This window comes from Narcine bancroftii, chromosome 13, assembly GCF_036971445.1.
Source record: "Narcine bancroftii isolate sNarBan1 chromosome 13, sNarBan1.hap1, whole genome shotgun sequence".
NCBI classification, from domain to species: Eukaryota; Metazoa; Chordata; class Chondrichthyes; order Torpediniformes; family Narcinidae; genus Narcine; species Narcine bancroftii.
In genome coordinates, this window is record NC_091481.1 from 22,314,724 (window position 1) to 22,342,006 (window position 27,283).

The following is a 27,283-nucleotide window of genomic DNA, read 5'->3' on the forward strand; positions in this document are numbered from 1 at the left end:
TATTGGATTGCTTTTGTTGAGTAGTAATCTGAAACAAAACTATGTTATAAACTGCAGCATTTGTTTTTTTGTACATGAAGAATGAGTATTTCATTGTGTATGCTTGAAATAAAATGTTTCACATGAATGACACTCCGTATTCAAATTGACACTGGTTGGTCCTTAATGCAAAAAATGTATATTCCTGCATTTATTTTGATACAACTGTGGAGGCAAATTGGAGGCTAGACCTACTGCCTCTCTTGGTGACACAATACTCCACAATAGCTTGCCACACAGGGACCCATTCCTTTTCAGCATTCCTTGCTATAAATTTCAGGTTTATCAATACCTATGACAATATATTTCTGACATGAGCACCAACTCCAGAAGAAGCATGCAAAGGCCAACGAGCTAATTGCATCTGCTGGCATGCTGTTTTGGATCCTGCCATCTTTGACAACTACCAAGTCTGTGCAACCAAGATTATGGGAACAGGCATGTGAATGAACAGGTACCCAAGTCACAAATTTTGCTGGAAGTATCAATTCAGGCCATCTGGGAAGAGAAACAGAGTTAATGTTTCAGGTCAAAGACCCTTGTATTGGATAATGCATAATGAGAATTGGATTTGTGTCCTATACATATAGTACCTGTACTTAATGGTGTAGCCAGTGGTTAAATAATATTAAAGTAGTTTAGTATCCAGTGCAATACCTAAATGTTATGTAGAAACTCAGCCAGTCACACACTGTCCATCGGAAGAAAAGGGGAACCAATGTTTTGGGCCTGGGCCCTTCCATCATTCCCATTTCTTTGGATGCTGTGTGACCAGCTGAGTTTCTCCAGCACGTTTGGAGAAACTCAGCATGGCACACAACCACAGCATCTGCAGACTTTCTTGTTTAACTTAATTTACATCCATCTCTTTGAAGTTCATATTTCTATTTACATTAACAATTATATTTTGTTCCAGCTAGATAGCTACTGAATTGATTCTTATTTTCCCCTTGGAGCAGAAAAAAGGCCACTTGGTATCTTGAACCATGGCAGATCTGCTCATGGTCTCATTTCTTCTTCCGTGTTAGTTGTCCATAACTCTCAATTCTGATCTCTCAAACAAAATCTCAATCCTCGTAAAATACCCCAATGATGGCCTCCATGTCAGTCCAGGGTAGAAAATTCCAGAAATTCACCAACCTTGTGAGAAAGGTTTCTCAATGTCCACTTTCTCAATGTCCATGAGAAGGTTGTACAGTATTGTTAAAATCAACAGTAAAAACAGAAATGAGTGTTCTGTTTCCTGCATGCCAGATTTTAGTAGTAACATGATTTAAAAACTGAATTTTTATGTATGTTGAATAAACATTCAGACCCTTATTTTGTGTTTTGATTTAATATACCTTTCTAAGCTTCTCCAGATAATTAAATTTAATATTTCAATGCCAGGTCATCGTGTGAGAGAGGCTTCTCTGTAACTTTTCACATTGCTGAAAATTGTTAGAAATTATTTGAAATGGAGAAAAGAAATCAAATTGGATGAGGGAACTTTTTCTTTTGCTGAATGGCTTTGACATTGGCTTGAGACTCCTAACCTAGATTAGTGCAACAGTCCTGGGTTTGACTGCTGCTGCATGAGTTTCCTCATGTGCTCCAGTTTTCTTTCTCATTCCTTAGTGATACTGTAAGTTAATTGCCTACTGTTTCTTGTCCCAAATATGGGTGACAAGAGCATCAAGGGAAGTTGATGAGCATATGAGAGAACTTAAATTACAGGAAAATAAGTGAAAGAACAGGACTGGTTGGAATATGAACAGCATAAATTCAATGGTCCAAATGGCCCTCTATGTTAGAAAATATAATTTATTTACTCAGACATAGCATGGTGATAGGCCATTTCAGCCCATGCCACCAAATTTACGCCCGATTAACCTATACTCCTTGAATGGTGGGAGGAAACTGGAGCCCTTGGGGGGGGGGGGGGGGTGGGGGAGAGGAGAGAGAAACTCGCGCAGACATGGGGAAAAACGTACCAACTCCTTATGGACAGCACGGAATTCAAACCCCAGTCCCGATTTCTGGTGCTGTAAGGACGTTGCGCTAACCGCAATGCCAACTGTGTAGCATTTTGGATAATTTGGCCCCCTTCTAGTGCATATTCCTCCAGCAATAAAGTATCTGGGATCACAGCCTGAGTATCCGCGAGGTCGATGACGAACCTGATATGGGTCCTCAGCTCCATTCATATTAAACCGGCAAGCTCAATTTGACCACCTTCCAACAAAGTTGAATGAAAGATCTGACTACTCCAAACCAGTATCCCTTGTAAAACTGAAGCAGTGAGAATACTCCAAACGTTATGTAGCCATGCTTGTCACAACCTCCGCATCATTTGAGACCAAACTTCATTTTCCAGGTTTCAGTTCATGATCAGATTGGACCTTTGGTGCAAACTGTTTGAATTATAAACCTGTGTGGTTGTGCTAAACCGTTTGAAAGAAATCAAATCATCTTGCTGTGGTTGTAATTTGGCACATTTTGAGTATTTTTCTCCCTTGTCCAGTGACTGAGTGTGCTAATCATGCCAGGGATTATTTGTTGGAATCTGATCTGAAGAAATACAATGGGTAAGTGTTTATTGTGACTAGTATTATTCTATCTTGATCGAATATTTAAGGACTTGCAGATTTTTGGCCAAAGTCAATGCCAGTTTTATTGGTGCAATGTGTTGCAGGTTTGAGAGGAAGGACAGGCAGGGGGGAAGCATCAATTAAGTCACTTAGAGAGTTTAAAATGTGTCTTATTTCAATGCAATGGGAATAAAGCAGATGAATTTAAAGCATGGATCAGTGCATGGAATTACAGAGACTTAGCAGAAGCACAGGACTGGCTGATGCAGGTACCGGGTTTAGGTGTTTTAAAAGGAATAGGATGGGAAGTAAGAGAAAGGGGGAGAGGGGAATAGCATTACTGGTCATGGCTGCTGAAAGGTAGGACGCTGTGGAGGGAGTATGTGTTGTGTGGGTGGAAGTCAGAAATGGGAAGGGAGCAATTACTGCTGAGAGTAGTCTATAAGGCCTCCAAATAGCCCTTGGGATACCTTGGCAGGTTTGGGAATGGCGCAGAAATTGTAGGGTTATTGTCATGTGAGACGTTCACTTCCCTGATGTTGACTGGCACCTCCTGACAGCAAGAGGACCAAATTTGTCAGGTGAATCCAAGAAGGATTCCTGACACACTATGTGGAACAGCCGAATAGAGGAGGGGCCAGACTGGATCTCGAACTGGGTCATTAAACTGGTCAGGTGACAAAATTTAAAATTATTTCAAGATTTTATAGGACTGATATGTTGACAGTGGATTTTACTCTCAGCAAAGTAGTAAGTAATAATTTTTAAAATGTTGCTACCCAAGGATAACCAATGATAAATTCTTGAATGTGAACTCCTACAGCTTTATGGCTTCGAGATCTTAAACATTCCAGTATATTTTTAATAAACATTAATAATATAATAAGAACATGAAAGATCATTTTAAATGTGCAGAAAATAACTATGTTAATTATGTCTAAAAATGACTGTTGAATCACCAGTTTAGAACAAAATCTCTTTCAGTAAGAAAAAGGGAGACACAAAATTAAATGGAATGAGATTTCTGGTTGTTCATTATTGTATTGGTCTGATGTAAGCATCAAATTATTTGTTCCTCAAATGTTTAAAACGTTTTCCTTCTCATAAAATTGGTGTCACAATGTTCCTTTTTTATCTGCAATTACGGATACTTCCCAGTAGCCAACAATTTCAGTTTCACGCCCCAATCACAACCTCACTCTCCATTCCCATGGCTTCATGCACTGCCAAACAGAGGCCACCCGCAAATTGGAAGAACAACACCTAATATTCCACCTGGGCTGTTTCAATCCATATGGAATTTCATCATCGACCTCCAGTTTCTGTTAGTACACTTCTCTCTCTGGCGCGCCCTCTCTGGCGCGCCCGCCCGCCCTCTGGCACGCTTGCCCTGCCTGTCTGTCTCTGTTTTCACAAGATCACAACAAAAAGGAACAGAAGCAGGCCATTTGGCCCAATGTGTCTGCTCTGTGAAACCTTCCTGAGCTAAACTGTTCTTGCATTTAATTCCAAGTTCTGGCCTTGTCCCCATATCCCATGGTACCCTGACTAATTAGATACCTGTCAGTTTCCCCTTTAAATTCCCCCGGTGATCCTGCCTCCACAGCTGCATGTGGCATATCCACTACCCTCTGGCTAAAGAAACTTTTCCTCATCTCCGTTGTAAATTGGTACTTTTTTAATTCTAAGACTGTTCCCTCTTGTCCTGGAATCACCCAGCAGGTAAAACATCTTATTTACATTCACTCTGTCTAATCCATTCATTATTCAAAATGTTTCCATGAGATCCCTTCTCATTCTTCAATATTCTAATGAATAGAGTCCAAGAGCTGCTAAGTGTTCCTCAATGTAGCCTTCTCATTCTGAAGCATTCTGAACCCACTCCAACCTTGCTATATCCTTTTCCTTCAGCTCCCACCCCATTCCCTTTCCATTCAGAGCTACTCCCTCCCCTTGTCATTTCTCAGTTTTTTTTCCTCTCCCACTCATACTATCTTGCCTTTTGGCTTGTGCTCCTCCCCCATTCAACAACACCTGCCTGCTCTCTGCTCTTACTTTGACGGAGGGCTCAGGCGTGAGACGTTATATTCCTCGGCTTCCTATGGACACTGTGTGACTGCCTGTGTTTTTCCAGCAATTTTGTTTATTGTTCTTTTTCATCTACTATTTTAACATTTTAAAAATCACCATATGGGTGAATCTTTGCCAAGAACAAAAGTATTTCTGGTTTTTAAAAAAAATGGATTTTTTGAAAGAGGTGAATAAATAAGCATGAGCGGAACACAAGCATATGAAGATATAAAGGAAGGAAATGCAATTTAAAATATTGATCAAATTTTGACCCAAGTATTGATTGATTTTTTTTTTAAACTTTTTGCTAGGATTGTTTCAGTTGGTGGAGATGGCATGTTCAGTGAGATAATGCATGGTGTGATTGGTTGGACACAGAAAAATGCATGTGTTAATCAAAATCATCCCAATGATGAACTTGTACCTTGTAATTTGAGGATTGGAATTATTCCTGCAGGTAAGAAATATATTTCTACTATTTAAAGTCAAAATAAAAGGTCAAACTATTGTCTAAAAGCCTGATGCAGAATGCACGACCATCTCCAGGTTAATTATTTTGACAGTAATTAGCTGCTTTCAGGTGCAATCTCCACCAAGAATGCACTTGCAGTAGTGGAGTCAGACCTGTGGAATGGTCATTCAGGTGGCAGCACTGAAAGCAAAGCGCTGGCCACCTGAAAGGGACAACTACACAGGAGGCACCTAGGAGCGCACTCCAGCTCCTGTTCCTTTGGGCTGACAGGGTTGGGGCGGCAAGCTGTCAGTGCTGGGGCAGCCGGCATGGACTGTCAGTGCTGGGGCGGCCGGAGTGGGCTGTCCCCACACTGATCCCACTGCCCGCATTCTTCCCACAGCCCCATGCCAGTCCTCACACTGATCCCACTGCTTTGCCCCTGCCAGCTGCCCCAGCATCCCGCGCCGGCCGCCCCAGCGCTGACAGCCCGCGCCAGCCACCCCACAGTGCGGGGACTGATACAGGTCTGTGGGTAGAGCATGGGGCAGTGCGATCAGTGTGGGGATCGACACGGGGCTGTAGAGAGAGAGCGGGGAAGTGGGATCAGTGTGGGGACAGCCCACGCTGGCTGCCCCTGCCCTGACGTCCCGCGCCGGGGGGGCAGGGGCAGTGGGGAGAGGGGCTGTCAAGTGCTCGCCAGCTGATTGTCAACCTCTTAGCAGCTGCTTTCAGGTGGCTGCATTCAGGTGGTGGTGGGGACTTCAGTGGTCCGGTGATTAGCCCTCCTGGAGGAGGGTTAGCAAGCGTGGCTTGCAGGCGCCTCCTGCACTTTTTGGTGGCCTCCCAACAGCCACATAGAGGTCAAATATGTGGCTTTACATTGGGCTGTTTTGGCCACCTGAAAGTACCTATTGTTAAATCTGTACGAATAATTCAAAACCATGACCATTTTGCTCCCAACCCTTTATTTTCTGTATGTTACTTTGTAATACAAATCTTTAGCCAGGGACTGTTTTTATCACATCTTCCCTTTCTGAACTTAATATGTTTTCCCTGCGTTTTTTTTTCTCCCAAGAAAAACACGGCGACATGGTTAGTGTAGCGGTTCATGCACCACTGTTACAGGTCCAGCGATCGGGACTGGGGTTCAAATCCCGTGGAGTCTGTGAGGAGTTTATATGTTCTCCCTGTGTCTGTGTAAGTTTTCCTTCGGGGCTCCAGTTTCCTCCCACCCTTCAAAACTTACCAGTGGTTGTAGGTCAATTAGGTGTAATTGGGTAGCATGGGCCTGTAACTGTTGTATGTCTTTTTAAAAAAAAAAACTAAATATTCCCAAATGTTCTTTGGAGCATTTCAAAAATTCTATTTAAAAATTTCTTTCTTAAAAAGTGTCTGTGACCCTGTACAAACGGTAAAGTTATTTACCAATATGGATGATAACAAAATTGGGTGTGTCTGCAGTTTAAAAGGGGAAATGTAGTGATTGCAACAGCCAACAAAATATGCCGAGCTTCTTAACAGTAGAATTATCAAATTTAAGTTCTATTGTAATCCACAGAATGAAGTGCATGGTCCAGTGGCAGTGAATGTTTTAAAAAATCTATTTTAGGAGGTAACTTGAAGGAAGAAACAGTTAAGGAGAAGGAAAAAATTGCTGAGCTTCAAGCATGACTACCCAAGGTAGAGCATGAGAAATGAAGTGTAGTTTTCCAGACTTGGGAGAGAATGGATGAAAAATTTTACATTTTAAATTTAAATTTAAAATTTAGATATACAGCATGGTAGAGGCCATTTCAGCCACGAGTCTGTGCCACTCAATTTAGACCCAAGTAACCTCGTACGTTTTGAATAGTGGGAGGAAACCGGAGCCCCCAGAGAAAACCCACAGACACTGGGAGAATGTACAAACTTGTAGACAGCGTGGGATTCGAACCTCGGTCCAGATCACTGATGCTGTAAAGACACTGCTGGGAAATGATGGATAATTATTGCAAACACTTGCTCGTCTTCCATTCTGGGCAACATAAATACATTACATCTGGACTAGCTGACCTGTTTACTTAAAACATAGCTAGCTTCTAGTGCCCCTTCTCCTTATCAAATTTCATCTATTTTCTCTATTACCTATGCTGAGATTTTGGCAGCATTCTCTGGTTCAAGAACTCATTTGAATTTCTTTCTGACTCTTTTTATTCAGATGAATGCCCCCAAGGCCAGACATGATTACCTCAGGTTATTACAGGAAATGAGGGAAGCAATTGCTGAGGCATTAACCATGCTCTTTGCAGCCTCCTTGACAACAGGAATGGTATTGTAAGATAGCATATGTTCAAGAATAATAATCAGTAACTTAGGAAATACGGAACATCAAGTCTTGCATCAGTGGTGGGAAAACCTTTGGAGAGGATTCTTAGTGACAGAATTTGAGCATTTGGAGAAACATTAACTTCTCAGGGATAGTTGACATGGCTTTATGAGGGGTAGGAAATGCCTCACGAGCCTATTTGAGTTTTTTCGAGGAGGTGACAAAATAAATTAATGAAAGAAAGACAATGTATGTCATGTATATGGATTTCAGTAAAGTATTTGACAAGGTTTCCACAAGGTAAGCTCGTTCTGGTCATGAGGCATGGGATCCGTGGAAACCTAGCTGTGTGGATTCAGTATTGGGTTGCACACAAAGGCAAAGGGGGTAGTAGAGAAGCTATTTTGCCTGAAGATTGGTGACGAGTGGTGTTCCGCTGGGATCTCTTCTGGGATTCATGTTCTTTGATTTTTATAAATGACGTGGGCAAAGAAGCAAAGGTGTTGTGGATAGAGAACAATGTTGTTGTGGGTTACAACAAGATATGGGCAGGATCCAGAGTTGGGCAGAGCAGTGGCAGATGGAGTTTAATCTGGATAAGTATGAAGTGATGCTCTTTGAAAGGCTGAAAATGAAGGTGAAGTATATGGTTAGTGGCAAGATTGTTTAAAGTGTTGAGGAACAGGGGGATCATGTCAGTAAATCCCCTTAAGGTTGCCATGCAAATTTATAATGTGGTTAAGGAGGTGTGTGATCTGCTGGCTTTCACTCGTGAGGGGATTGAGGTCAAGAAGCGTGAGATCATGTTGCACCAGGTCTATAAACTCTGGTTAGACCACACTTGAGTATTGCGTTCAGTTCTGATTGCCTCATTATAGGAAGAATGTGGAAACTTTCAAGGGAATGCAGAATAGATTTGTAAGTTTGCTGCCTGGATTGGAGAACATGTCTTCTAAGGAGAGGTTGAACGGGCTCAGGCTTTTCTCTTTAGAGGATGAGAATATAATTAATATAGGTGTATAAGATAATGAGAGGCAGAGATATGGTGGACAGCCAGCACCTTTTTCCAAGGCAGCAATGCCAAATACCAGTGGATATCAGTTTAAAATGTGTGAAAGAAAGTTTAGGGGAGACATCAGAGGTAGGTTTTTTTTTTAAACACAGACTGATGGGTGCCTGGAATGCATTGTTGGGGATGGTGATGGGGACATTTAAAAAAAAAAACTTTCAGATAAGCACAAGAATCTAAGAAAAATGGTAGGTTATGGGCTATAAGAGAAGGAAGGGTTGGAATGATGTGGAATAGGTTTATATAGACAGCACATCATTATGGGCTGAATCTCTAATAAGGTTCACCCCTTTTCTTGTGCATGTTGGAGACATTCTTGGATTTCATTAAAGTATAAGCTTTCACTTTTTTGTCTTGTATTCTTGTTCAGTTTTTCTTTTCACTCCCCCTTCCCCCCCCCCCCCCCGCCGTAGCTCCGCGCACAGTGTTCATCCTGGATCTCATTGGACATTCATATGATCACGTCCATTTTTCCCCTCTCCATTATCGACTTCATCTCCTTTGTAATCCAGAGAGTTATAGCTTTGATAGCATTACGGGATTATACCAAGCCACTAAATGAAATTTTATATTTTAATGTCATCTAATTCCGTTTTACTTATCGATAATTCAGTTACAGTTTAACCAGTGTTAGGTCTGCTTTGTTCATGAATGAGTGAGACAAACACCAGGCTGAGTCGAAATCAGGGTTCTTTGTTCTTTATTACCGGATTGTAACACTTGCGACTAACCATGTTAGTCGGAGAATGCATTCTGCCGTTATCAGCAAAATGGTGATTTTTTATACCCTTGGATACATGCTTAGAACATCATCATATCATTACTTGTCCAATGACTAAAACTGTTGCTATCCTTTCCCTGCTAGCTTCCTGCCTCTCAATCCATCAATGTCTCTCTTATCTTGTAAGTACAAGGATGCATTTACATCTTGTTACAGCCCTGTACATTCCCATCTCATGATGTTTTACCTAACAGGAGTACAAGGACACCTCCCCTTCTTGTTACTGCCCTGTACAGGGTAACTCCCTACACATTCCCATCTCATGATGTTTTACCTTACACCAGGTCACATCCTTTTGAAGTTAGCCTTACTATTTAGGTGTTACATTTCTCTTTGCTGAACTCTACTATTAATTAAAGCATTTCAATCTGCTGATTACTATTCCCCAAAATGTTTTTCTGCTGATTTTAAATGCATTTGGGCCCACCTTCTTTCCCAGAACCAGACCTGAACCTTGCTGATCAAGAAAGTTGTCGTGGACACATTTAAGAAATTCTTCCCTTTTGTTGAAGGAAATTGAACGATGACTCAATTTTTAAAAAAAAAATTTGAGAGCAGTTCCTTCTCGTTCAAACAAAAATCCCAAGTTAAACATTGTTTCCATTATTTTAACATCACAATAAAGGAAATGGTAAATAATACTATGTATTCTGTTCCAGGTTCAACAGACTGCATATGCTATGCAACAGTTGGAGTCAATGATCCAGTGACTTCTGCCTTGCACATCATTGTGGGTTGGTATCTTGATTGTTAAATGTCATCTGAAAATGTACACAGCCATAAAGCATTCTGAATGGTTTTCCTGTAACTGACTCTAGGTTCCAGGGCTTGCTTGAAACAATGATTACCTTTGTGGATTTGAGAGTCTGTCTCCACACCTTGTTAGAATAGTGGAGATAGGAATCTTAACATTGAATTAAAAATATATAGAGGGATAAGGAATTAATGCAGGCAAGTGGGATTGGTATAGATAGGCACGATGGTTGCTTCTAGACTCAACGTACTAAAGGGCAGTCTGTTTCTATGCAGAACAACTCAATGACTTTAATGATTTAAAAAGTAAAATACCTGGATAAATCTTTTGGGGAAATTGCCACCATGGACAATATTTATTTTGTCTTTCTTTTACCTACAGTGGCTGGGGGGGTGGGAAGCAGAATACAGCAAGTGGAGTTGAGGGGATGGCGGATAATGGAAATGAGCCTGGAAGGAAGGGATGGGTAAATGAACGCTGTGAGGTTGAAATGTATTCACTTTAATACAAGGAGTGTTATAGGTAAGACAGATGAGCATAATGCATGAATCAGTATGTGGAATTATGATGTGGCCATTGCAGAGACTTGTCTGCAAGAGGGACAAGACTGCTAGCTCAATTTTCCTATGTTCAAATATTTTAGACTGGATGGAGAAGAAGATGAAAGGGGGCAGTATTACATTACTAATCAGGGAGAGCATCACAGCTGCTCTCGGATGTATTGGAGAAATCATATTACAGACGGTATGGGTAGGGATAGAAAAATAACAAAGGTGCAATCACTTTGATAGTGTTATTCTATAGGCCTCCCAAAAGCCACAGACAAAAAGATAAGCCAATACATGAACAGATTATGTAGGACGACAAGGTTGTAGTAGTGGGAGACTTCAATTTCGCCAATATTGATTGGAACGTTCTTGGTGTCAGTGCAGTATGGGTAGAGATTAGTAATGGGGCAGAATTTGTCAAGTCAATCCAGGAGGGTTTCTTGAATCAGCATGCAGAGAGAGTTGTCGGATTTATTATTTTTCTTTTTTTTTATGCTTTGTTGCTTTTATAGCTTTAACTTGTTGGATTTCCAGTACTGTCACATTTAATGGAGCCTTTAGTTAAGTTTGAGTCGTGTCTAATCTACTTTGATCTTGGTTTGCTAAACTGCAGAAGTGAAAGATTTTCCTCTTGGGTGTGTGTTTTTGAACTGGTCATAAACTGTAGACTTTCAAGATTTGTCAATTAATAATTCAGTGGAGCACATGTAATCACTTTATTTTCAATCTCTTACTGTTTTCAAATTTAAAGCTTTAATTGGCATTGCACCTTTGTTTAAATTTCTGCTCATGTTAAAATTGGGTATTACAATGTGTGCTCTCATTTCCAATTTTAAATTTTTTTTTTGTGTTTAATATATAAACTTGCATACAAAATTCAATGAGATATATAACCAGTCACCTCATACATCTAAAGAAAATCAGAAAGAATAATATAATAGCATTAGCCAGTTGCCTATTAGTTACACAAAAGTAACTTGGAATCAGATAGCGACCTCCAGACATTGGATGGTGAACTCCTGGACTCTTCAGAGTTCTTAATTCTTCCAATCATAATTAGTGTTCCAAGAATGGGCTTCACATCTTTACGACTTGCAATGTTCTATCTTTAATATTGTATTAATTTTCTCCAAGCTTAAGTAAGACATTACATCATGTAACCACTGTGTATGGCTAAGTGACGAATCATCCTTCCATTTCAGTGAAATTGCTTGTCTGGCCATCAGCATAGTAAAAGCTAAAACTTTTTCCTGAGTTGCAGACAGAGTATATCTGGCTCGTGCAAAACAAGCAATTAAAGGACGAGCCTCTATTTTGATTTTTAAAAATCTTGGATGAAGTTCGGAAAATGTCTTTCCAAAAACTCTAATTTTGGGCATTCCTAAAACATGTGGATCAGTGAGGCTTCAAACGTTTTGCATTTCACACATAGTAGATCAATATATGCATTAAAAACTAGATAGAACACACATGTCTAAACTTAAACTATGCACCACCTTAAATTGCAAGAGGCAATGCCTTGCACAAAATGAAGAAATGTTAATCAAGCTAAGAGTAGAGGGCCACTCTTCAACTGAGAAAGTTATATTTAAATCTCATTCCCAGCCATTGAGGCTGATCTTAAATCCAATAATTTATTGTAAATATATGATATTAATCCACCTTGGGGGGGGGGGGGGGGGTGGAATTGAACTCACGCTTTTAAAAAAAATTTTATCCATTTTTCTCCCATATTTGTGATCTGTCAAAAATTGGACATTCTGAGCTGGAATCGAGATCCCAACAGTTTCTCTTTCTTTCCTCTATCTTTCTTCTTTTTCTTATTTCTTTTTTTTCTTTTCAAGGGGTTTTTGTTTGAGGAAGAGGGGTGGGGTCTTTTTGGAAATTTGAACAATCTGTATCAGTGATCCCTTTTCATTTATGTATATTGTGATAGTTAATGATACTGTTTGATCATAAAATTAAAATAAAATATTCAAAAAAATTGTAAGCTAAAAAAATATGAATCAAGAATATTGGTGTCTGAAATTCAAGGAAAATCAGAAAGCGTAGATTGAGCAAAATATCTAATTTGTAAATGTCTTTTTAAAAAAAAGTCTGTTCTAAAGATTAAATTTGGCAGATTATTGTTCAAAGGAAGCAGTTATCTTGAATAAAAAGATCCTTATAATTTTGAATGTCTAACCTAAACCATTCCTCTCATTTCCAGTTTGTTTACTAATTGTCATTCATTCCGAATCGCAGTTTTTGTTTGTGTCCCATTCATTAATCCTGTTAATTGTAGCTCAATTAATTGCTCTAACTACTTCAGCTGCCAGTCTCTGAAATTTGGGGCAAATGTTGAATATAGGGTAGTGATGGATTTCACTTCCACCACACTACCGTCAGGGATCTGTAGAATGTTCCTACCAAAACCTCACATCCTTTTGCTATTCCTTAATTTAGCTCATGATCTGATCATCTTATTAAAATCCCATCTTTCTATATCTGTAATGGAACAACATCTTTCCAGGTTTACAATCATTTTTGAAAAGAATATGTAGATTGATTGGAATATGTAGATCTCAACAATGGCCAGTTTGCAGTGAAGTCTCAAAAGATGGTCATGTCATCTCGAACCTGATTTGTGATACTTGCTCATTAGTGAAGATCTCAGTTTACCCCACTTTCAACTCTGTTCAGTACTTCCAAATATTTATTAAATGGTTATTATTTTGATTTCATTTTCTGATTTATTGCAATATTTAACCTTAGTCATGACAAAACATTTAACAGGACAATTTCTTGCTTTTTTGAGTCAAAAGCTTTTGCTTTACATTTGTAATTATTGTTGTATTTTATGGTTTCCTTTTTTCTGCAGGTGACTCACACCCCATTGATGTTAGTTCAGTTCATCATAAAGATATGGTTTTGAAATATTCAGTATCTCTATTAGGATATGGATTTTATGGTGATACATTATTAGACAGTGAGAAAAACCGATGGATGGGTCCATCAAGATATAATTTCTCAGGTAATCTGTATACATTTCTCTTTGATTTGACAGTGTTATTCTTGCTTAGATTACCAATTGTAACATTGTTCAGTTTTGAAAGAATTGCCATGAAGTCATCCTTTTGTTTTCTTCTGTCCCATAAGAGACAGAAGGTGGCTTTGTCCAATTTTCTGCTTCCGGAATAGTACGTTTTAGTACTGCTAAATATTTTTAGTGTTTTCATGTCAAAGATTTATCATTGCCACCCTTCTTGTCTTCGTATCTTTGTTGCTAAAACATTGTGTTATAGAGTCTGGGCTTCACCTATCATGAAGTCCTCCCAAACTGGCCACTTGCACATTCTATAAACCCACCCAAATGTTTGTGCTTTTATCATTTTAGAGAATCCTGTTCATCTAGGCTTGCTGACCTAGAATTGTCCTGGTGTGGAAACTATTTTTCTAAAAAATTTTACCCTTGTTTTTTTTTTAATTATCGCTCAATGATCCTACCCTTTTTCTGTGATCTGCTTCAATCCATAAACTCTTAGCCTTTTGTCTCCTGGTTTTTTGCACTGCCAATGGTTTGAACAGGAGTCTCACCAGCACAGGCTTTGGGAGCACTGGAGGCAAATCCACATACATTCAGTGTCTCTTCAGAGACTCTCTTACTCTTTTTGTTCGATATGCTGGGCAATGTTCATGGTGACTCTTCCTTTGCCTTGCAGCAGGCAAAAGTTAAAGTATATCATGGATATTACATTTTTGAGTATTATTATGTGACAAAAAGAACCTTGAACCACCTTGAAAATTCTAAATTTCTGTTTCTTTATTTTGATACTGAACTTGCTTATTTGACTAAACTTTAGGGCAATTTTCCAATCGTCCTCATTTAATATGACGACTTTTCAAAATGAATTACCATTTATCTTGGCATACAAGTTGAGTTGTGAAACCCAAATAAATCTCAAAAAATGGGGGTCAACTTGTACCCCAGATATACTTTTGAGTCCTTAAATTCAGCTCAAATCCAATCCGCGCTGATCCAGCATACAAGTCAACCCTCGATAAACTGATTCGGCGTGCGTCGACGCTTGGAAAACCATGAAAAAGTACCCGACTGTAACAGATTTTCATTGAGATTTTTATTGAAAACAACACAAGTCGCACCCTTCAAAATCGCTATCGTTGTCTAAAAACAACACATTTCAAACCCTTCAAAATGTCTCTTGCTCTCATCGTCTGAAGCAAAGATGGCATCAAGCATATCCATACTCTCACTATTTAAACGGTCATCATAAGGGTCCCAGTCTGTATCTGATGAGGCGGTTTCAGCTTCGTTGTCAGTGTCCCACAATAAATCATCTTCCATGCCACATAAGAGATGCCGCAATCTTTAAACTATTTTATCACAGTCTCTACTTTAATTTAGTCCCATGCCTTGAACACAAAGTTACACAGCATGTCAAGTGATGCAGGACACGTTGCCCTGCCTTTTGTAAACTATTTTTCTGCACTCGACATCCATATGTCCCATTCCTCAGGCACATGGTCTTTGAATGGCTTGTAGATATTATGTAATGCCAATCTACTTTTAGTGTTCTCAGCTAAGTAGCTACGAAACATATCCCAGGCCAACAAGCTCTGTTCTTGCAGAAATCACCTGGCCGTCTGTCCAAACGCATTGTCTATCCATAGTTTTACACCATTTTCATCCATCCATTCTTTTTCATGAAAGTGTACAGAAATACCTGCAGGGAATATAATTTTCGGTTTAATTTCACATTTGAAGATTAACATGGCTCTTAACTTTGTCCCGTCAGCCATGCACGATAGCACCATGGTAAGCCTGGTCCTTTCATGGCCTGTACTTCTGATTTGCACAGCTTCAACACCTTTCCATTCCACTGTTCTATTCATGGGGGTTTCATCCATGTTTCCGACATTTGCCAATGCAAATTGGTGTTTCTGCCAGTTACATAAAATAAACTGGTACCATTTTGTGATCAAGATCTTTTGGAAGTTTCTGTGCAATATTTGTTTTTTTTGGTGTAATACCAGATTTTTTTTTTTCTGTTCATGAAACTGTTGCACCAGCCAACTGCAACCTTAAAATCATCACTGAGGTCTGGGTGCGACTTGGCCCACTGCAGTGTAAATGTCTTATTTTCGGGCAACTCTGTAGCTGAGGTCTGGGTGCGACTTGGCCCACTGCAGTGTAAATGTCTTATTTTCAGGCGACTCTGTAGCTGAGGCAGTGTGAATGTCTTATTTTCGGGCGACTCTGTAGCTGAGGTCTGGGTGTGACTTGGCCCACTGCAGTGTAAATGTCTTATTTTCAGGTGACTCTGTAGCAATCTTGCCTCTGTTCACGTACCCATTCTGCAACATGATTTTCCAACTCCGGCCAATGAGTGATTCCTTTTCTCAAAGAATATTGCCTTTTTGCTATTTTTCTTGATCTCTTCCTTCTTCCTCCAATATCTTACCAACTTCTCATGCACATCAAATTTTCTTCTAGCAGTGCAATTGTTTTTCTTGCCATTTCTATCACTTTCAACTTAAAGCTCACTTCATATTTTCATCGTGTGCTGCATTGTTGATGGACTTTCCATGATAGCAATCACCTCCAGTCAATGCCTAGCAGATCAGTCCACGCGATCTTTTGGGGAGGGGGACCGATGTAAACGCTGGTCAATTCCCCATCTCAGGCATTGCGAGCTTTGGGGTCGACTCATACGTTGGTCAATGGGGCACCTTAGGCAGCCAAAAAATGAGGCTCGACTTGTGCGCCAGAAGTACCCATAAAACCCTTAAAATGAGACTGGAAAAGGGGAATAGACTTGTACAACGGTTGACTTGTTGCCGAAATATGAGGTATTTCCTTCCACGAATTTGGGTATTTTCCTGTGTTTTTAAAAACTAAACAAATACAACTTCTTGCTCAAAAAGCCCAGTGCCTTGGGACAAAAGTGGAATTTTAATGTGTATATTATCAACTTGTTTCAAATCTATTGATCCAAAACCTAAGCCAAAACAGTTTAATTTATTTTGTTACATAGGTGTTAAGGCCTTTCTAACTCATCAGTGCTATGAAGGAACAATTTCGTATTTACCAGCAACTGGAACACTTGGTAGTCCAAGAGATCAGAAACCATGTACTGCCGGGTAAGCAGTATTGCATTTTTTATCAATCTTTTCCTCATCAATGCTTATGTGTATTGTACATTTTTTATTTTCTTTACTAAATTTTCATCTATGAATTTCATTATCTTAACGCTAAAAGGTTTGATACCTGATAATATTTTATTCAAAGCAATTGATTTATTAATTCTGAAAATGTGCAACCCATTTAGAATAGACTTTTTGAAATAATTACTTTCGCATTTAAGATCTGAATATCAATTAATTGCTTCTCAACGATTTGTATTTTTTTCCCCAAAGTCAGTGGTAGTATTAAATGATCCAATCAATGGCAAAAAAATTGACACTACCCACTCACTATATTTTTATTTGCTGTGTGATTTGTGATTATTTGAGAGTGAAACCATTTGCTGCTTTGTACAGGGAATCTGGGATCTACATATAGAGCTAACAATTGTGTAGCTATAAACAAATTTAACAGGTCAGCCAGCATCTGTGGAGAATAGGGATAACACTTCAGTTTGAAACTATGATTCAGGACTGACTGAGAACAATTGCGCACATCTTTAAAAGGTGTGCACATTTTTTAAGAAATGGAAAAATATAAATCGTTTAAGTGAGAATATTTCCAAGTAATTTATGAAATTATATTTGACAATGAAATATGATTTAGAAATTTAAAGCAAAGAAAATAATAAAAGTTAAATCACACCCATTAGAAATGGAGGTATGATGAGTAACTGTTCAATGCGAGAGAGGTTGTTTGGAAGTAATTGTAAACAATGTAGATAAAGTAAATAATGCTATTTAAATTTGTGTGGAATGTAAGGATTAAGTATCACAATTTTACACCCACACATATATATTTGAATGCAAAATTACTATAACAGTGGTGTCAAGCATATTCAGAAGCTCGGCCACCTTGGACCTGTTCGCTGAGAAGCTTTTAAGGTCATCTGTAACTGATTATAATATTTGATGCTTTTATTTCAGATGTCGTATCTGCCAACATAGCACAGAGCAATTAAAGGCATCACAAAAAGAAAGCAAATTCAAATCTCTTAACAGTGGTAAGATTAAATGTGGATCATGGACAATATTCCTTAAAGCTACTGGTTATCAAAAATTTCTTGTTTCTGACCATGCGCGAGACATTATAATTTTTGGCCATGAAATTCTTGTAGCCTCTGGTTACCTGATATATCTATAAAAGTGGTTGATCTCTTCTGATGCATTCTGATGCAAAGATAAGTACTTTGGTACTTTTGTGAACTTTGTTTCTCTCATTTTAGAGGAGCACCAGCCATGGAAAGTGATAAAAGGAAAATTTTTGGCTATAAATTTAGCAAATCTGAGTTGTGCATGTCCAAAGTCTCCAAAGGGTCTCTCACCAGCAGCACACCTGGCTGATGGGACCATGGACCTCATCGTAGTCCGCAAATGTTCTAGATTCAGTTTCCTGAGGCATCTCATAAGGCACACGAACAGCAGTGATCAGGTATGGATCTATTGAATGTTTATTCTAATATTCTGTACATTACAGTTTGTAATTGAACTACAGTACAACTCCGATTATATGAAATGGTCAGGTCCTACAAGCCTATGTCAGATGAACGTTCAGTAGCAACAGTAAATCACTTCAAACAGTGTTTAAACAACAAACAGCAAGGGAAGGTTTTTTAAGCATTAAAATGTTTAATTCTAACCAAAAAAATGCTGGCTGTCGCTGGCAGCCCTCTTCTTTCTCCCATTTCCCTCCCCCCCCCTCCTCCACCCATCAATCTAGACTGGTGCAGAGCCAACAACCTGTATCTGAACGTTAATAAATCAAAAAAGATGGTTGTCTTCTTCAGGAGGGTCCGGGGGGGGGATCCACGCTCCGCTGTCCATTGACGACTCCACCATTGAGGTGATCATATTCCCTGGAGCGCACTTGGCGAAGAATCTCACCAGGTCCTTTAACATCAGCTCCATAGCCAAGAAATCCCAGCAGTGCCTCTGCTTCCTGCAAAGGTTGAGTAAAGTTCATCTCCCACCCTCCATCCTCACTACATTCTACAGAGGATATATTGAGAGCATCCAGTGCAACTACATCACTCCCTGGTTTGGAAGCTGTACCACTCAGGACACTGCAGAGGAGAGTGAAGTCAGCAGAAAAGATCATTGGGGACTCCCTTCCTACCATGAAGGACATCTACAACACTCGATGCAGGCGAAAGGCAATAAATATTGCAAAAGACTCCACACTCCCCTCACGTAAACTGTTCTTCCTTCTGCCATCTGGTAGAATGTACCATAGCACTTGGGCCCTTATGACCAGATTGGGCAAGTTTTCTCCCACCTGCTTCCCCCTCTCCCCCACCAACAAACCATCCCAGAATAGATTTAGATAGGGTGCTGTGGACTTCCACTGTTTACGTTTTAATTTTTAACCTGTTTAATTTCTATTCTAAATTATATTTATGTAAATATGGTCCATCTTTAACCTACATAGTATGAACGATAAATAAAGGTGACTTGAATTAACTCAGGATCAGACTTGGGATGGAGTTGTTTGTGGGAGGTGGTGGAGAATCAACCCACTGAACAAATGGCAAAGCAGGTACTGCGGTCTGCTTCAAGAGATCACCCCCCGCCCCCCCCCCCGCCTGTAGCTGAGTTCATCTGAGGGCCAGATATGCTTTGAATAAAATCATGAAAATGACAAGTTGCCAAACCTTATACAAAGGACCATCCCTGAGATTCTCAGTATTTGTGTATTGGATGCCTGTGGCAGTTTCCAGCCTCAATATTCAAAACAGAAAAGTGGGGAAAAATGAAAAGGGAGGAATGTTTAAAGTTGGTGTATGGAGTATATGTGTGAAAGCCATGCTTCAGGTTACATTTTGTCATGAGGTACAATTACAATCTGCAAAGTAATTCTTCACAATATTCAAAGCTATTCACTAGCATAGTCAATGCAAGTCATTTGATTTTAGTTGATTGCACCAAACTGCAGGCACATTAATGCACATGCTCATGGTATTGGGTTGCAATCCTTTAGCTTTTAACTATCAGGTGTCTTGTGAAGATGACCTGTTAGGCTTAGCCATATGATTGTATCATTCTAACATTGTGTATCAGTGCAGCATTAAGTTCTTTTTTTTCTTTTCTTCTTTTGGCTTGGCTTTGCGGACGAAGATTTATGGAGGGGGTAAATGTCCACGTCAGCTGCAGGCTTGTTTGTGGCTGACAAGTCCGATGCGGGACAGGCAGACACGGTTGCAGCGGTTGCAGGGGAAAATTGGTGGGTTGGGGTTGGGTGTTGGGTTTTTCCTCCTTTGTCTTTTGTCAGTGAGGTACACATTAAACAAATATACACACAGGCAGGTGTCTTCGCTCTGTGGGCCACTTTCCAAGATTGGACTTGTAAGCCATTTGAGAGCCCATAAGTAGATTAATTAAATTAAAACCACCATCCTCGTCCTCGAGGGATAGCCATGACGATTATTCTAACACCTGATCAGCATTTGCCATACATTTACTGAGTGGATTTAGAGAGGAAACAGATGGGTCAAGTTATCTATCAATTCTTGTAAGTAGATGAAAGCTTTCAACCTCCTTATGAGTACCATTCAAATGAGCTACTTTTAACCATTTTTTACGATATTTGTGTTATAGTATGAAATATTGAACATCAGACAACCATAAAAGGTTGAACCCTGTTCTTTTGATATTTTTAGTTTGACTTTCCATTTATTGAAGTTTATCGAGTGAAGAGATTAAAATTTACCCCAAAATACTGTGATGAGGAGGATGTCCAGGAAGTTGGCAAAACTCTCTTTGGCCAGTTCTGCAGAGATCATCCCACCTGTAGCTGTGTTCAGCTCACCAGCAGTTGGAATTGTGATGGAGAGATAATTGAGCATGCAGCCATTGAAGTGAGGTATGCTGTTCTCTTTCTACCTAATAGACTGCCTATACCTGTCAGCCAATCAAATGTTGGTTGTCTTCATGGTAAATTAATTGTCATTTTGGTACTATTGACTAATGTGACTTGAATGCATCTAGTGCATTCTTCTGGTTTTATCAATTTGAAAAATGCTGATCGAAGTGATTTTTGTCTTGTGTAGTTAAAGTTACTCTTTAATTCTTGTGCATAAATTATCACTGAGCTAATGACCTGGATATTGCGAAGTGAGTACACTAATTTTTGCTGTGCGGTTTCCGAACCAAACATGAGATGCTTGGAGTGAATGCATTTTGCATATCATGTGATCTAAATAACTCGTACAAAAACCCATCTGGTTTACATTTCCAAATTTAATCATTGATAAATTGACATTCCTTTTGGTTCATTGGCTCTGGAATGTAGAATTGCTTCCCATTGAGATTTGCATGTTTCCATCCTGAACCCTGAGCCCTGATTGGAATGAACCAAGTCTTACAGCAAAATGTTATCAACAGTTCACAAAGCTAAGTCCATGTAATCTATTGATCACAGTTGCTGTAAAATTTGTTATCAGGGCCTGCAATACTTTTTTTTTCTCAGTTAATGAGTCCTCACTATTTCAGAAGTAGCCAAGCACACTGCATTATGTAAAATATCAGTGCCCCATTAACCCTGACACCAGTGCGTATGATCCTTCGTTCAGCAGAAGTTCATTTCTTCAGCGATACCTGCTTCCTTTTTCTAATCTAAATGTACAAGCTGTCCATTTTTCAATCACATCTATAATTAGATTTATTTTCCAATTTTTTTGATTGGCTACCTTCAGCATGGTAGAAAGATCTATGCAGTGCAGTTCACAGTGTTAAAGCCGCCTGATTGTTCTGGATGTACAATTCCAGTGTACCAAGCTGATTGCCATCGTTTATCGAAATCAGCCTATCACTAGAAATGTGATACAAACTTGAGGGTAGTTTTCTACGTTGGCTTCACTTGTTTGTATTTCCAAAGACACAGTAAACATCTCAACCGGTTTCTTCAAGTTACAAAAAAATTACAGTTCTGTGTTTTTAATTTGGAGAATAGACAATAATTTGTGTACAATATTAATTGCCACCTGTGTAATGGTCAAAATTTATAACATGACAATGAAATTTCTATAAAATAATATTCCCTAGCTAAATTTAGCATTGGGTAATGTGGAGAAAGTCCTCATCATTTCCACATTCTCTCCAGTTGTTCTGATCAATGCAAATCTTATTTGGTACAGCACGCAGTTATTTAAGAAGGAAGCATTTTTATATTGTAATTCTAGCAATGTAATGTATCATAAGTTAATTAGGCTTTGTGTCTTTTCATTTCTCAAAACTACTAATTTTTGGATTGCATTGCTTGATTCATTTTGCATTAAAATTGTTCCTTTGACAATGAATTGTTGCTTGGCAATTTTGACTGATCTCACCATAGTAAACGTCACTGCAGCAATATTTGAAGATTAGCGATAATCAAAATTACGGCATGGTTAGTGTAGCGGTTGGTGCAATGTTGTTACAGTGCCAACGTTGGCACCAGGGTTTGAATCCTGAGCTATCTGTAAGCCATTTGTTTGTTGTCTACGTGTGTTTTCCCTGGGGGCTCCGGTTTCGGGGTTGTAGATCCGATTGGGTGGCAATCCAAAGTAAAATTAAAATTGTACTCATTTGGACTCTTTTCAACAATAAATAATGTAACGTTATCACTTTTTTTGCTTTCTATGTGTGATATTTTTGCATTATTCCCATACTCGCATGTACATTGCAATTTTTTGCATTATTCCCATACTCACATGTACATTGCAATTTTCCCATTGAAAAGAACTTGAAAGTGGAGAGCAAGAGTTATTATTATTGTCCAGTTTCCCATCCTTAAGCCAGTATTGATTGCATAATATTTCTTGTTTAGGAAGTTTTCACATTTGCTCAATAACTGTGAGATTAAATTCAAAATGGGTCTGGAAATTCCACCCCTCAATTTAGCTATGGCTATTACTTCTGACATTGGTATCATGCCAAGTTAATCTTATCTGTGCAATTGATTAATTTTTTTTGTGTAGCTAAAGCTTACTGCTCTTGATTAGCTTCAGACCTCTGTCCTGAAAGACTAACAGCACTTAAAGGGAAGCTGCACGGTATCGTTGCAGCAGTGGTGGAGTCCTTGTGAAACACACTCTGACAAAGAAAGACACCACTCTGAATCAACACCAAGTGTGGTTTACTGATGCTTGCGCCACTGACATTTTTAGAGGTGGTGCAAAGTAGGAGAGAGATGTTTTAACTGCAGGGACCAATACACCTCCAGCCAAATTCTACAAGAATTAAGAGTTCAAAGCCACATTGTGAAACTGTCACCATACCCTGTGCTCAACGTCATTGAATTCACCTTCAAAGGTACAACTTCTTCCCAGAAGACTCTTTGGTTTCAGACAATGTACTACGATTCCTGTCACCTTCAACTGTCATCCATCCTTATTCATGTGTAATATTCATATGCCCTGTGAGTGGTCATTTGTTTAATTCAGCTATAGGCTTTCCTCTTGTGCTTCACACTTTGTCAGGTATTTACCCATTTATATTATTGAACAATACTCGAGAACACACGAGTTCTTTTGCGGAAAAATGGGTGCAGAACTGGAGAAAGCAACAACCACTCTTCCTACTTCCTCTTAAGGAAGTGATTTTTCACCAATATTGGATCAGTCTGTGCCAAAGCTGATCAGTTGCAAATTTCAAACCCCTCGGACATGATACCTATAATGCAATTAAATTGCATTTACCCAATTAATTGGGTATATAAAAAAAAAATCCAAGATATGGCATTCTCTTACCCAACACACTTTTCTCGAGCCATAGAATTTTACAGCATGGAAACTGGCCCTTTGGCCCAACTAAGACAGTACCATTTGCCTGCATTTGTACCAAATCAAATGAAACCTTTCTTATCCATAAATGTTGAAACCTAGCTCTCTTCCACTTCCTCTGGCAGCTCATTCCATTTGCCTGCTACCCTCTATGTGGATGAAGGTGCCTCTCAGGTCCTTCTTAAAGCTTTCCCCTCTTGCCTTAAATCTATCTGCTTCACTTTTCAACTCCCACGATCCTGGAAACAAAAGACTGACTATTTAACTTATTGATGCCCTTCTTGATTTTATGTTCCCCTGTATGGTCCCTCTTCAGCCCCCAACACTCCAGGGAGAAAGATCTGTCTGTTCGTCTTGTCAAGCCCACTAGTTCCATGATTTTTTGTTTCTTTGCCTTTTCCAACTTGATGACCTCTTTCTGGTACCTGGTTAACCTGAACATTGCTTCGAATTGGGTCTCACCCACATCTTCCACCATGTCATCCTGGCTCTTGCACTCAATTCTCTGTCTGATGAAGGCAAGCATGCCAAACATTATCTTCGCCCACCCAGTATTGACAGCACTGTGATCACTCAATGTTTTTGTGCGCTAATTTGGTTAGCTAGGAAATGGTAGCTACACATGGTGAGCCTTGTATGAATTTCCTCAACCTGCTCACTCAGAAGCTAACATGAAATGGGATCAACCATCTGTGCACAGCACCAATCCTACTTACTCTTGCACGTTAGCAGACGTAGATTTTTATCTCTAGCCTGGATACTGGAGCTTTTGAGCCATTGACAATGTGGCACCACCCTTTCTGAAATTACAGTTGTCTGAAGCAGTTAGAAATTTTAGCAAGGACATAAATGATCATTCAACAGGTTTCTTGTTCCTTAATGATCTACAGATTGGAATGTTGCTCCCTTTCCCATCTCCTTTGTTTCTCATAATTTATTACACACTTCCCAATCCTGCTGTAGCTGAAGGTAAGGTGAGATCTATACACGTTCAGTACTTGCCACGCCCTGAAGCTTAAAACCTGTCTTGAACATAGGGCCAGTTGTCAGAATGGCAGTAATAGCTAGCAGAATTGTGTCACGGCGACCGATCCCTTCCTGTTGCTAAAAATAAATTTAACTCTGATTTGGTGGCCTTTATACTGGCATCATACCTCTTGCAAGTTGAAATTGCAGACTGCTTCTGTTTGCTGCCTTACAACATTTGTTGCCTACATTTTGGAGGAGTTTGTGCTTGCATTGAACATAAGAACTAATTTGATATCCATTAAACATTTTAAAGAAATGCATGCTTCCCTGCTTGCAGCCAATGCTGCTTTTTCACCGATTTACCATTCCCATTTACTCCTTATTTTTGTTGAAAGATAAATGAGCACATGCTTATTCATTTAATTTTATTTCTTTCCAGAGTTCATTGCCAGCTGTTGAGGCTTTTTGCAAGAGGAATAGAAGTGTTTCCTTCAGAAAAGAGCATTAGGAATTCAGTTTAAACAGATCTCAGGATTCTGCAAACCATTAATCTCAAAGATTGAATTCTTTCGTCTAAATTGTGAAACTTTTATAATGTGATTCTGAATTTGTGTACAAAATTATTACAGTGTGGATATTTATTACAGTGTAAAGCATAAGAAGGAACAAATTTAATGTAGTTTTAAGATCTTAACATGCAAATTCCTTTTTATGGATTACATTTCAAATGAATCTGTGTGGTACATGTTTGAGATTTAAATCATTTGTGTGTTGCAAGCTAGCTATCCTTGCAATACAAAATTGATAGATTTTTTAAGTGTACCCTTAATCTGTGGAATAAACTTGAGGAGCGAGTCATGTATAAAATTGTTAAGTATCTGTCGGTTCTCATTAACTGTCAGTTACTTAAACTTAGATAATAAATTTCACTTACTTTTAAATATAAATTACAAATTGCTTTTGTAACTACTAGTACATTCTTAACTTCAAGATAAATTCTAGATTTTGTCTGGTTTCTTTTACTGCACCTTGCAACTTATCAATGCAATCTAACTGTAATTTCTAAGCAATGATAACAGAAGCTAAAGTTTGAGGGGGGGGAAAGAAAGTTCTTTATTTTTAGTAAATTTTATTAGAAGAAAATATTTAAATAATAAACTGCTGTATATTTGAGATAAATGACAAATATAAAATCTATTTATTGTAGATGATTAAGCTAGATTTTAGCTTAGTATGTGTTCACTATGTGAATGGTATTCAGTCAGTTGTACTAATGCGCTAATGGAGTGCATCTCACTACAGAAAGTAGCACTTGCCCTTCATCTTCTGTATTATACATTCCTCTTAAATTTTTTCAAGACTGATGCATGCTGCATAGAATAATTATTGCTGTTGATCTTTGTTTCTTGAGAAAAATGTTAATTGATTTTTTTCTATTATATTCGTTAGTTATTTTGACATGTTCATGACAATAGATTCTAAATCAAAGTATTTGCCTAACTTTAAATGTGTTGTAAATATTTAGTTCCCTGCATTTCCTTTTAAAATGTACATAGTGAGGAAGGGGCTGGATTAGATTTAGTTTTTAGGTTCTTTTTTTCTTCCATTTTTATTTGAATTAATTTATCAAATGTGGGGGTTTCAAAGTGATTAATTCAATAACGTTTCTCATGTGGATTAAGGAACTGTCTAATGTAGTTCCATCCTTTTTTTGTACTTCTATGTATATAATGTGTTTTCCTTAACATATAAACTTGCATACAAAATTTTAAACTCAATAAAAATATTTAAAAGCAAAAGGTACATAGCTAATGTAAATAGCTACAATGGGTATCAATTAGTGTTCTTGAAAGATGTAAATTATTTCACATTCATTGCCCCCATTGCATTTTCTGGTTTGTTGTTTTAAATTATTTCCTATTCGGGGAAGCTTTCTATCAGGAGGTTCATTCAGTGGAACATTTCCTGCTGACCTACTTCAGATCGAGACCAAATAACTTTACAAATAGACTCTCGTGAAAATTGATTGTTTTTTAAAATAGCTGTTTAGAATTGGTGGACAAAATGCCCTGAATAAAATATTTAAATTGAATCCAACAGTTTAATTTATTTGCTTTCTCCACTACCTTTTCCCTCATTCTCCTACATTTCTGGAATGGGTGCTTTCTTTATTTATGTAAAACCTCAAATGAAATGATTAGAAGTGGTGTATTTTAGCAGATGTTGGAAAACATTTGTGCATTCACATCAATTGTTTATTAATTGTACAGATAGCAGTAAGCCTGGTCCATCTATTTCACAATGGGGTTTTAAGAAGTTGGCGGCTGTAAACAATTTGAAACTTGTTGTCCAACTGTGTCAGCCCTCTGCTTGATTTTCCACCTTCTGGGAAAATACTGGACTCTTTCAAATTTGTTACTTGGGGTGAGTATGGCTCATTTCACTTGGGTTTGCTCCTTTTACTTGTGCTCTCAGATCCACAAGGAATCTTGGTGGCCATTCCTAGGATAGGAAGGCAAGCAACAGAGATGGGAAAAAAAGTGAAGAACCCCAGAGGAAGAAAAATTAAAATTTAAGTAGAAAGATAGCATGTTTAAAGTTGATTGGTGTGATAAAGCCAAATTAAATGTTAGTTAATAGGCCCATTATTTTTCTTTCAAATGATACCTTGCTCAAAATGAAAGCAGAACTACTCTGTTTGAATTCAGTATCATTCCACTATTATTTGCATTTACTAATATGATGTCACAAAGATTCAACAACGTACAGGGAAGCAAATTTGA

The 27,283-nt window shown here is 38.7% G+C and overlaps 1 protein-coding gene across 3 annotated transcripts in view; it reads left to right on the plus strand.

Annotated features, from left to right (window-relative positions):
• cerk (ceramide kinase) overlaps positions 1–26,569 on the plus strand; it is a 51,664-nt gene extending 25,095 nt beyond the window's left edge. For all 3 annotated transcript variants that reach the window (XM_069909971.1, XM_069909970.1, XM_069909972.1), the window contains exons 5-13: positions 2,543–2,606; positions 4,991–5,136; positions 9,948–10,022; positions 13,451–13,603; positions 16,626–16,731; positions 17,701–17,777; positions 18,000–18,205; positions 20,430–20,632; positions 24,940–26,569. In XM_069909971.1, the coding sequence (XP_069766072.1) occupies positions 2,543–2,606; positions 4,991–5,136; positions 9,948–10,022; positions 13,451–13,603; positions 16,626–16,731; positions 17,701–17,777; positions 18,000–18,205; positions 20,430–20,632; positions 24,940–25,021 (1,112 nt within the window). In that variant the 3' untranslated portion in view covers positions 25,022–26,569. The remainder of the gene's footprint in view (positions 1–2,542; positions 2,607–4,990; positions 5,137–9,947; positions 10,023–13,450; positions 13,604–16,625; positions 16,732–17,700; positions 17,778–17,999; positions 18,206–20,429; positions 20,633–24,939) is intronic.
• The last annotated feature ends 714 nt before the right edge of the window (positions 26,570–27,283 follow it).